Genomic DNA, 12604 nt, shown 5'->3' with positions numbered 1-12604 from the left:
CATACAACCTCACATTCCTTTTTTTAGGGTTACATTCCTTTTAATTAGTGTTTATGTGTACTCTCAACCTTACATTCTTTTTACCCTTAAAAAAACCTTACATTCTTTTTAAGAATAATAAATAATTTACCTATATGATGAGAAAAAAAGTCGTGGCCCGGTCCCACGACTTCATCCGATCTCCTAATCTCGTCACCGTCCGATCAATCTAAAACCATCCAAACCGATCAACCATCGTCAAAACCCTAGCGCCGCCGCACTATATAAGCTCCTCCCGTCCAATCTATCCCCATTTCCCAGACCACCCAATCCCACACATCCCACTCGGCGGCGGCGGCGGCGGCGGAGCACGCGAAGATGGTGAAGTTCCTGAAGACCGGCAAGGCGGTGATCCTTCTCCAGGGCCGGTTCGCCGGCCGGAAGGCGGTCATTGTGCGCGTTTTCGAGGAGGGCACACGCGACCGCCCCTACGGCCACTGCCTCGTCGCCGGCCTAGCCAAGTACCCCAAGAAGGTGATCCGCAAGGACTCGGCCAAGAAGACGGCGAAGAAGTCGCGCGTGAAGTGCTTCCTGAAGCTGGTCAACTTCACCCACATCATGCCCACCCGCTACACCCTGGACGTCGACTTCAAGGACGTCGCCTCCGGCGGGCCCGACGCCCTCGCCACCCGCGACAAGAAGGTCGCCTCCTGCAAGGCCGCCAAGGCACGTCTCGAGGAGAGGTTCAAGACCGGTAAGAACAGGTGGTTCTTCACCAAGCTCCGCTTCTAGGAGCAGAGCGTCTTTACAATACTTATTAGTAGTTCCTTGTTCTTGCAATCAATAGCACACTGAGCTATCTCTATCACTGTTTTTGTATTGTCCATGAGGATTTTGTGGTTAGTATGGATCTCGGAGAGAGTTTAATTAAGGCATGATGATGATGATGTTCCATGTGTTAAATCATGCTAAATGATGCACATGGTTGCAATTTTGTTAGAGCTTACTCCCTGAGCTGTTTATTTCCCCAATTCTTATAACTGGTATATTGTTTAGTCTTGTTTGTGAGTAATATCTGACGCAACCTTTCTCTTAAATAGTGCGTTGTTTAGGACTAACATGGATTCTGTTCTTTCGGTGTCTATTAGCTATCCAGTATATTCTGTTAGCCCTTTTAACTGTGTAATAATTACTGCACTGCTTGATATGCTTGTAACTTCCACATATTGACCATCTCACTGCCTTGCATGCTCCACCGATCCACCCTCAACATGTTGTGTTGAGTTTAATACTGTTTTGGTATGCTTGTAGCTTCTTCATATTGACCCTTTTCACTGTCCTGCATAGCTTCTTCATACAGTTATATGCAGTGCTGAGACAGTAAATAGTCTCATATTGTCATTTTGATTATATACCCTTTTTGGCTTGCAATTAAAATGCATTACTTGTTTTTCTCAATTGAACATAGTATCAGAGCCTTATAAAGTTATCATCCGGATACCATGTTCACCCTTGGAAGAAACTATGATATATCTTAATGAAAATGGGAATATGAGACAATGATGCAGTGAAACAGTCTGTTGATCATGTCATACAACATACAACGTTCACAGTGCAACATGATCTCAAAGATTGAGTTCCATATGTAGTGCTCATACTAGATCAGCCTTGTCTTGCCTTTGATTTGGTGTTCCATATTTGTGTGCTGCCTATATGGACCAAAAATGATAATCTATATATTGCTTCTCTCAGATACATGGTGAAAATTAATGGAACAGCCCTGCCATGTTACTATCATGTGGTGAAAACATTTGCCTTAGTGTATTCTGAACCAGAATTGCATTATTTCAAGTACTCTCTCTGATCCATATTACTTTGTCCGCCCAAAGGGATGTCTAGGTCTGTATTGGCTATATTTTTATTTGATCCCTTTGAGTGTTTTGCGATGACAAATGCTGTATTTATATCTCTGTTGCGGATATTCATTTCTGAGCTCGGGCTCAGATGAACCCTAAATCAGCATCGTCCAGCAGCATGGGGATTTTGATTTGTGCCGCCAGTGGTATTCTATCTCTGTATTTCTCAGGTATAGTACTAAATAAAAGCCATGTCACAGGCGCATTAAATTTGACGGCAGCGCGCCCTGTAGACGTGGAACAGGTAACCCGACCACGGCTCATCCAATTTTCCGAGCCAGTCTGAGCCGCGTCATCCCACGGACTCAATAACGGCCACCATGACCAGCGCCTCATAAATATATCAAACCATGGGACGCAATACTAGCAGGTTTGCAAAACTGAGATTCAGGTATACCAACACCCTCACCCTCGGCCACACTAAAGCCAGTAGAACAAACATTTTAACAACCAGTGAATCAGAAACAGTTCTGACAAACAAGATCATCGTTTTATCATCTGATTCAGGCTTTTTGCCACCTTGAAAATGGAGGAACAAGCATGGAGCACTGCTCACTAGAACACACTAGAAAATCTTCAGCAACTAAGAACAGAGTATAAACTTAAATATCACATCCCATTTTTTCAGCAATTCCCAGTGGCCTGGTACATATGTTCTAGTGATGGCCTACCATACTATAGTTCTTGCATTTTCCAGGGTTTGCACGGCTTCTTCGGTGCATCCCAGGACAGGTTGTTCCCTTGTGTCCCTCGCGCTGGCAGAAGCTGCAGAAATTTATCCATTTGCTCCATTTGCTCAGACCCTCGTAAGGTGCCTTCTCCAGTATCTGTCGGCCTTCCAACCCCTCTGCTTATCCGGGACTGCAAGACCTTTGCTAATTGGTCCTCAAAAGCCAAACAATCTCTACGGTGCACTAGTAACCAACAATCATTCAGACTAGCTAACATGTGCTCGAATGACTCTGCACTCGCATCCCCCATCATCATGACATCCATAGCTTTCATATATAGCGTCGAATGTCTGCACGTGAAAGACAAGTTAACTGAATGTTCTTCACGTCCTTGGTCCACCGCTTGACAATATGCTTAACAGGAATCTCCTCTAAGTGAAGTACATCCATGAACTGTGACAGCAAACACGGTTTTCAGAAATGTACATCCTCAAAGCAGGTCACTCGCATCTACACAACCTGCTATTCTCAGCCTCTGGCTTCCCTGTTTTCCAAAAAAAGTAGAAACGCTTTGTTAGTGACACATTCAACTATTCTTTTTGAGTTCATATACTTGAACAAGCGGCTTTAAGAATTTACCGAGCAGATGCAGACAATCTCCTGCATTGATTTGGTCCTCTCTGCGTTCAATCTGCTTTTTCCATATCTTATCCCAAAGCCAATCTGCCACGAATACAAATTGTATAAATTGTACGCCTTAAATTGAATTGAAACTTAGTCCTAGTTCAGGACAAACCACACATTTTTGTCGGTTTCTCCGCATACTTGTGAATTGACTACTCAAGGGCACTCATTCTTGAAGGAAATGGGTTCTGTCTGGCAGCACGCTCCCTAGACGCAACCTGTATTTCCATAGAAAGATAACATTGGTCAGTTTCAACACGAGGGAACAGGGGAGGAGGCGCAGAAGGCATACTTCGCATAATTATTAAGCTAAGCAGACGGAATGAGGGTCGGATATCAGATGCAAAATACATTTGGCATGGTGGGATGCTTGCATTATTGGAAGAAAGATATTTTCAACACATTCAAAAGTTGACATGTAGCCAAAGCAAACGTGGGGTAAATACGGAAGACAATTTTATGTATGGATGGTTTGCCATGGAATACAAAATCATGCCTCATACTCTTTTTTCTCAACCACAACTTGACTTCTCAGGGTTCTACATTTTGCGTTCCCAGTTCTGATTTCGTTAGGATTACTGAATCATGCATGTACCTATTTGACACGCGCAACTTCAGTAACTACTCTTCTGTCAGCTTCTAAAATTCAGCATAACTGTGATTTTTGTTTGTTCTCAAACAAAAACTAGTGTTCTTTTCCATCACAGAGATCATGGCGGCCAATTAAAGTACGTAGTTCGACAAACGGACTAGCAATCAACAAAAAAAACATATTAGATGCATGGCAATGGTTTCAGACCGCAACTTATTGTTCATCCTGGCGCCTCCGGATTCACCCTCTGTCAACTGTTCGGACCTTGTCGGAGACGCCTCGCAGCGTCGCCGCCCGCTGCCCTCTTCCCACACCTGGCTAACGCCGCCAACTCGCTGCCCGCATCCGGACCCAACGTTTGAGTCAGCCGACTCAACGCTTGTCGCACAATTCCACGAGAGAACCGCCAGAGGAACCGGATCTCCGTGGTCTAGGATGTTCGCGAATTCTTCACAGAGGGGAAATCTGCAAAGGCATGGCCATGTCGAGGCGCACAATTTGTCAGCCGTTGACTCATGTCCAGTGCAACTGGAAAAATACATAGATCTCCAATTTGGGAAGGGTTCCCTTACCTGTCGACCGCGTCGAGAAGGAACTCAAGGCCATTATCTTCCATTGTTGGTTAGCTTCAGCCGCCGTAGACTTGAACGGCAGTGGGGATGGAGTATAGCTGCTCGCGGCGGCGGCGGCTTTGTTTCGAGGACCACCGAGGGCAAGGGTTTGTGGGTTCAGCGCGGTCCCACCCAGGGGACAACCTCTGCTTATCCATCGAAGCGGCACCACGAACAGTCGGTCGCCGTCTAGCTATTGATCGAAGACGGCTCTGTACCTAACATCTGTTCCACGGCTCGGCCTAAAAGTAAACGATCTGGTACACGGACCAGCCAGACTCGCGCTCGGGGCGGACGTCCACGCATACGATTCTGGCCCACGTACGCCCACTGTTAGCTACCCTGCTGCGCTGTATAACGATTTACAAACGTACCACCGCAGACTTGTCAGGCCACATTATGCGAATCCCCATACGAGAACCAACGAGAGAGATTTAGGGAGCGGGTGAGCCCGAGCACCAAAACTCCGCGTCCTCTCTGTTGCAAGTATTCTTTTTTTCTAGTGTTGCAAGTATTCTGGTGAAAAGCTAACTAGCAACAATACTTAGAAAACAAAGTACTGAATACTAGTTTTTATTAGCTTGTGTACCTCTGCTCTTCCTGGAGCTAGGTTGGTTCAGTCGTAGTTTTGTGTTATTCCCTTAGTTTGTGTTATTCCATTGATGTAAGTTCAGTAGATACTGTATGATATTGTAGTTATTGTAACGATTGCAAAATAGTTCTGTTACTATATATGTATGTTAATATTATATTGTAGTAATTTGTTACAGTTCAGTTCAGTGATTTTGGTAAGTATATTTATATGGTTTAGTTTTGTACTATATGTTGTGTTAGTGACGTTTTATTGTTGATGTTGGCTGTAAATTGCTGAGTTATGTTACTCACGCCCCTCTTGTCGGTTTCGCCCTATTCTACTCCACGCCCTCTAATTCTTCAATGGGGTTTGAAATTGGCACTTAATCTGATGGACACCGCCATTTTGCAACATGTCTGGGTGGCCCACATGTCAGTGATCCAACTGCACACTGAAGTACATCAGGGGAGTTGAGTCCTTTGCTGGTTCAGCAATTCAACTCTTGACTCATTCTTTCCCTGCGTAGTTCTGTTTTTAGATCCTCACGTATCACAGCTGTGTTTGCTGCAAACCAAGAGTTGCTCCCAAGAGCTGCTGTCCGTTTGGGTAGAGCAATGGGGTCGTGTCCTGGGATATGGTGGCCGTACGCCCAACGCGCGGACGCATCCCGGCCGCATCCTGTTCGCGTATTTTTTTTCTTCTTTGCAAGCCTTTAAACTTTTTTTCATCATTAATTCTTTGTACATGGGAATACATCACCAAATTTTGACTAGAAAAGCAAGACCAAAGAAAGCAAGAACCACAAGAATACATTTTAGAAGATATCCAATTTCCATAACTGCTCCTGTAAGTTGGATTAGTGTCTCTTCGATGCATTCATTGTTGATTTGCGAAAGAGCCGCCTCCATCTTGCGTGTTTCTTTCTTCTTCGAGTCTAAAGAAGTAGATGTTGCTTCCTCGTATCTAGTCTAGTGTCTAGCCTCTAATCTAGCAACAAATGCACTTGTCTCATCTACAACCTCTATGCTAGCTAAAAGTGCACGAACATCTACTAAATTGCACTCTATCAATATATCGATGTACTCTTCTTCCCAATACCAAAACTTGCATCCATTCTACACAACAAAATTTGAAGTTAGCACAACTAGTCAAATCTAAAGCATAAACCGAAGCTAAAAAGAGCACATACCCCATCGTTTAAGCACTTGATGAACACCCATCCGGAATGTTCCGGCGTTGTAGACACACGGCGAACGACCTTCTTTGGGCAGTGGTCGCACTTAACGAGCGGCAACGGTGCGCCGACGAGCTTTTGGGCTAGCACCGAGCCCGACCGACCGCCATTCGTGTATCTGCTGGCGGACCACCGACGGTATAGATCTGAGCGGCTAGAGGAGGCGAAATCACTAATTAAGGAGTACTCGTTGCAAAGAACACTCCATCTTACCAGGTCACGGCAAGTGGCGCACATGCAGCGCGCCACTTGTCGCAACTGGGACTTTTCCCTTTTTCCGTAGATTCGTTTATTCAAAACGTTTTATCTCTTAAACTGTGCGTCCAAATCTCAAACCGTTTTCACCATTGGATTCCTCGCGTCGAGATCTTCAAAACTAGATCCCATGTTGATAGGTTTTGACGAACTTTTTTTTCACGAAAAAAACCGGACGAAAAAACCAAACCGGGAGTACGGTTTGTTCCCTTTCCGAAAGAGGCACGCCCGTGCCTCTCGCGAAATCACAACCATGCCTCTCGTGGAAGCAAAACCGTGACTCTCGTGGAAAGAAAAAAAACAGAAAACGCGTTTTTTTCCTTTCCGAAAGAGGCACGCCCGTGACTCTCGCGAAAGCACAACCGTGCCTCTGGCAAAAGCAAAACCGTGACTCTCGCGAAAGAAAAAAAAACAGAAAACGCGTATTTTTTCCCTTTCCGAGAGGCACGGTCATGACTCTCGCAAAAGCACAACCGTGCCTCTCGCGGAAGCAAAACCGTGACTCTCGCGAAAGAAAAAAGCAACAGAAAACGCGTTTTGTTTTTCCCTTTCCGAGAGGCACGGCCGTGACTCTCACGAAAGCACAACCGTGCCTCTTGCGGAAGTAAAACCGTGATTCTCGCGAAAGAAAAAAACAGCAAACGCGTTTTTTTTCGTTTCCGAAAGGCACGGCCGTGACTCTCGCTAAAGCACAATCGTGCCTCTCGCGAAAAAAAACGTGACTTTTCATGAAAGGGAAAAAAGTAAACGCGTTTTTTCGCGCAAAAATTTTTTTTTCAAATTTTTTTTTGGTCGAAACGCTAAGGAAGACCGGGGAAAAACCAAAACGTCAGAAAAAACCGGGAAAAAACCGTTTAAAAAGCCGAAAACGCGTGCGAAAAAATAAAAAAACAAAATCTGAAGGGAGCGTCCAGAGCGCGACACGTGGCGAATGGCTGAGAGCGCGCCAAGTGGCGCTGATCGTTGCGAGGTTCCCGAAGGAGCGCTCGTTAACTAGTTGCTCCCGAGAGGAGGAGCCACTGCCTGCATGTGGCCTTGCGGCCCTGCCAGGGCCTTCCGGCCCGGTGCCCGGCCAGTCCATGGCGCGGCGCGGCCTCCTATAGCCGGGCGAGCTCAAGACCGACCGGATCCGCCCCAAATCCGGCCGGCGGGTGTGCAAATCAGGTGGCCGTGGTTGGGTAGCTCGGGGGCGCCGAGGGGAAGGGGCTGGGCGAGCGCGCGTCCGAGTTGCGCAGCTACAATGGCAGCGGCGGCGAGGGAAGAATGAGGGAAGAGTGGAGAAGAATGGAGGGCGTGCGGCCGGAGGGAGGGGGCGGATAGAAAAAGGCGCCCCTGTGCCACCGACGGGTGGGCCAGGGGAGGACACGCGCAGACGGCCCGCGCGTCCGTGTGCTGTCCGTTTCATCCCAAAAGCGGCGGAAACTTGGGCCGAGGATGGGTCGAAAGCGGACAGAAAACGACAAAAATCCGTTTGCGCCAGCGCGCTTGGCCGTCTGGTTCGTCCATTTTATCCCAAACAAACGCACGCGTACAGGATGGGGTCACACAGTAGAGTTGGCCTTATCGCCCTAGACAGATCAACGTCCAGTTTTTTCTAAAATAAACATACGTTTTTTATCAATTGTCTAAAACTTGTTATTACCTGATGATTCTCTAATGGTCCTTGGTAAACGTCCCTTTGGGATTAACTTCAGGCGCTTCAAGCAGATACCACCAATGACATCGATGAGATATGGTCTGACAAGTGTGCTTCAGGTGATTATCCCAATTCCTTGGAGCTCGGGAAACAACCGTAATGTCAATCATCTACAAGATGTGTTTGATACGCTGCATATAGGCTAATCAGACCCGCGTGGCACGAAAAATGTCCTGTTTGTTTGCCTAGATTGCCTCAAAATGTTGGCCCGCGCACACCTTAACGCACTTTTAGGCCTGGCTTAGGAGGAACGGCTGAATTGGCCATTTGTTCACAGCCAGGGCCGAGCGATGCAACTCAAGGCACGTGGTAGGCGGGGGCAAGGCTCGAGACGTGGCATTGTTTCCCGAAGCGCCGGCATAATTACCCTCACCACTCTCTCCCCACTCTCACACCGATGACGATAAGTAGCGGAGCGAAGAATTGTAAGGCGAGCACTGATGTCGATCACCGGCTTCACCACCTCACTGGCAGGTGTTCGACAATGGCGATAAGCCTTTTGTCCTTTCTTTTGATTTTTTTTCATTCGATTCGATTCGTGAGTTAGGGATTGGATTGAACGTGGGGTTTGAAAAGGGATTAAGCACTACATGTGGATTAAGGCGGTACAAATGAATTTTAGGGTTCATCGAGGATTGAATACAAGGGAGCTAGGGTTGGGGGATGGGGGTAAATCGAGCGTACATACACCAATACATACTAGCCGCAGCGACCCTGGGGTCGCTTGGAGCAGTGGGGACCCTTAGCCTTGTCGTCGTCCACCTCCAGCTCGACCGCATCATCCATCATCTCCTAATCATCGGCGTGGTCGAGAACGATTAGCATTGTACGGTTGCCTAGCCGGCGCCCTGATCACCAGCTCCACCACTTCGTGCTCGTGCTTCGGCGCCACCTGACGGTCGCTTGGGCATGAGGAGGCCCGACAAGCCTGTCCTTGGTCCATCTGGCTCTTTGACCAGGATCGTCGGACTCGGCCTGATCCATTTCCCAACGCAGTATGTCCACTAGCATAGTGCCATTGACTGGGTTAGGTATTATCGTCTTCAACTCCCCCTTCATCGGCTTCAACACCACATCGTCTGCCTTTTTATGCATGTCCTCAATGCTGGTGAACTGAGAGCTCACCTCCATGGTCTTGGCGAACTTGGTGCGGTCACCGAGCGAGTAGCTAAGGAAGAAAGACCTATGTCCAATGTCGTTGGGGAAGGGGTTGGGGATTGTTGGGGAACGTAGCAGAAATTCAAAATTTTCTACGCATCACCAAGATCAATCTATGGAGTAATCTAGCAACGAGGGGAAGGGGAGTGCATCTACATACCATTGTAGATCGCAATGCGGAAGCGTTGCAAGAACGCGGATGAGGGAGTCGTACTCGTAGCGATTCAGATCGCGGTTGATTCCAATCTGAGCACCGAAGAACGGTGCCTCCGCGTTCAACACACGTGCAGCCCGGTGACGTCTCCCATGCCTTGATCCAGCAAGGAGAGAGGGAGAGGTTGGGGAAGACTCCATCCAGTAGTAGCACGACGGCGTGGTGGTGATGGAGGAGCGTGGCAATCCCGCAGGGCTTCGCCAAGCACCGCGGGAGAGGAGGAGGAGGGAGAGGGGTAGGGCTGCGCCAAAAGAGAGACGTTCTCATGTCTTGGGCAGCCCCAAACCTCAACTATATAAGGGGGGGGGGCTGCGCCCCCTCTAGGATTTCCACCCCAAGGGCTGGCGGCCAGCCCTAGATCCCATCTAGGGGGGCGGCCAAGGGGAGGAGAGGGGGGGGGGGCGCCACTAGGGTGGGCCTTAAGGCCCATCTGGACCTAGGGTTTGCCCCCTCCCACTCTCCCATGCGCCTTGGGCCTTGGTGGGGGGCGCACCAGCCCACCTAGGGCTGGTCCCCTCCCACACTTGGCCCACGCAGCCTCCTGGGGCTGGTGGCCCCACTTGGTGGACCCCCGGGACCCTCCCGGTGGTCCCGGTACATTACCGATATCACCCGAAACTTTTCCGGTGACCAAAACAAGACTTCCCATATATAAATCTTTACCTCCGGACCATTCCGGAACTCCTCGTGACATCCGGGATCTCATCCGGGACTCCGAACAACATTCGGTAACCACGTATATCTTTTCCCTATAACCCTAGCGTCATTGAACCTTAAGTGTGTAGACCCTACGGGTTCGGGAACCATGCAGACATGACCGAGACGTTCTCTGGTCAATAACCAACAGCGGGATCTAGATACCCATGTTGGCTCCCACATGTTCCACGATGATCTCATCGGATGAACCACGATGTCGGGGATTCAATCAATCCCGTATTCAATTCCCTTTGTCTATCGATATGTTACTTGCCCGAGATTCGATCGTCGGTATCCCTATACCTTGTTCAATCTCGTTACCGGCAAGTCTCTTTACTCGTTCCGTAACTCACATCATCCCGTGATCAACTCCTTGGTCACATTGTGCACATTATGATGATGTCCTACCGAGTGGGCCCAGAGATACCTCTCCGTTTACACGGAGTGACAAATCCCAGTCTCGATTCGTGCCAACCCAACAGACACTTTCGGAGATACCTGTAGTGCACCTTTATAGCCACCCAGTTACGTTGTGACGTTTGGTACACCCAAAGCATTCATACGGTATCCGGGAGTTGCACAATCTCATGGTCTAAGGAACTGATACTTGACATTAGAAAAGCTCTGAGCAAACGAACTACACGATCTTGTGCTATGCTTAGGATTGGGTCTTGTCCATCACATCATTCTCCTAATGATGTGATCCCGTTATCAATGACATCCAATGTCCATGGTCAGGAAACCATAACCATCTATTGATCAACGAGCTAGTCAACTAGAGGCTTACTAGGGACATGTTGTGGTCTATGTATTCACACATGTATTACGGTTTCCAGTTAATACAATTATAGCATGAACAATAGACAATTATCATGAACAAGGAAATACAATAATAACCATTTTATTATTGCCTCTAGGGCATATTTCCAACAGTCTCCCACTTGCACTAGAGTCAATAATCTAGTTCACATCACTATGTGATTGTAATGAATCCAACACCCATGGGGTTTGTTCATATCTCGCTTGTGAGAGAGGTTATTAGTCAACGGGTCTGAACCTTTTAGATCCGTGTGTGCTTTACAAATCTCTATGTCATCTTGTAGATGCAGCTACCACGCGCTACTTGGAGCTATTCCAAATAACTGCTCTACTATACGAATCCGGTTTACTACTCAGAGTCATCCGGATTAGTGTCAAAGTTTGCATCGACGTAACCCTTTACGACGAACTCTTTTACCACCTCCATAATCGAGAAAATTCCTTAGTCCACTAGTTACTAAGGATAAGTTCGACCGCTGTCATGTGATCCATTCCTAGATCACTATTGTACCCCTTGACTAACTCATGGCAAGGCACACTTCAGGTGCGGTACACAGCATAGCATACTGTAGAGCCTACGTCTAAAGCATAGGGGACGACCTTTGTCCTTTCTCTCTCTTCTTCTGTGGTCAGGTCTTGAGTCTTACTCAATACTCACACCTTGTAACACAGCCAAGAACTCCTTCTTTGCTGATCTATTTTGAACTCTTTCAAAATCATGTCAAGATGTGCGTTCTTTGAAAGTATCATCGGGCGTCTTGATCTATCTCTATGGATCTTGATGCCCAATATGTAAGCAGCTTTATCCAGGTCATCCTTTGAAAAACTCCTTTCAAACAACCCTTTATGCTTTTCAGAAATTCTACATCATTTCGGATCAACAATATGTCATTCACATATACTTATCAGAAATGTTGTAGCGCTCCCACTCACTTTATTGGAAAAACAAGTTTCTAACAAACTTTGTATAAACCCAAAAACTTTGATCACTCCATCAAAGCGTATATTCTGACTCCGAGATGCTTGCTCTAGTCCATGGAAGGATCGCTGGAGCTAGCATATCTTTTAGCATTCTTAGGATCGACAAAACCTTTTTGATTGTATCACATACAACCTTTCCTTACGAAAACTGGTAAGGAAACTTGTTTTTGACATCCATCTGCCAGATTTCATAAATGCAGCTAATGCTAACATGATTCCGACGGACTTAAGCATCGCTACGGATGAGAAAATCTCATCGTAGTCAACTCCTTGAACTTGTGAAAATACTCTTTGCCACAAGTCGAGCTTCATAGACGGTAACATTACCGTCCACGTCCGTCTTCTTCTTAAAGATCCATTTATCTCAATGGCTTGCCGATCATCGGGCAAGTTCACCAAAGTCCATGCTTTGTTCTGATACATGGATTCTATCTCGAATTTCATGGCCTCGAGCCATTCGTCGGAATCCGGGCCCACCGTCGCTTCTCCATAGCTCGTAGGTTCATTGTTGTCTAGCAACATGA

General features: G+C 47.2%; 1 protein-coding gene across 1 annotated transcript; it reads left to right on the top strand.

Annotated features, from left to right (window-relative positions):
• The first annotated feature begins 277 nt into the window (after positions 1–277).
• On the top strand, positions 278–978 carry LOC109760947 (large ribosomal subunit protein eL27x). The gene has a single exon (XM_020319736.4). It carries the CDS (start codon positions 358–360, stop codon positions 769–771), a length of 414 nt encoding a protein of 137 aa, XP_020175325.1. The 5' UTR covers positions 278–357; the 3' UTR covers positions 772–978.
• Positions 979–12604: the final 11626 nt, after the last annotated feature.

Source organism: Aegilops tauschii, chromosome 7 (genome assembly GCF_002575655.3).
Source record: "Aegilops tauschii subsp. strangulata cultivar AL8/78 chromosome 7, Aet v6.0, whole genome shotgun sequence".
Classification (NCBI taxonomy): domain Eukaryota; kingdom Viridiplantae; phylum Streptophyta; class Magnoliopsida; order Poales; family Poaceae; genus Aegilops; species Aegilops tauschii.
The sequence above is the reverse complement of the archived record's forward strand: the minus strand, read 5'-3'. Positions and strand labels throughout refer to the sequence as shown.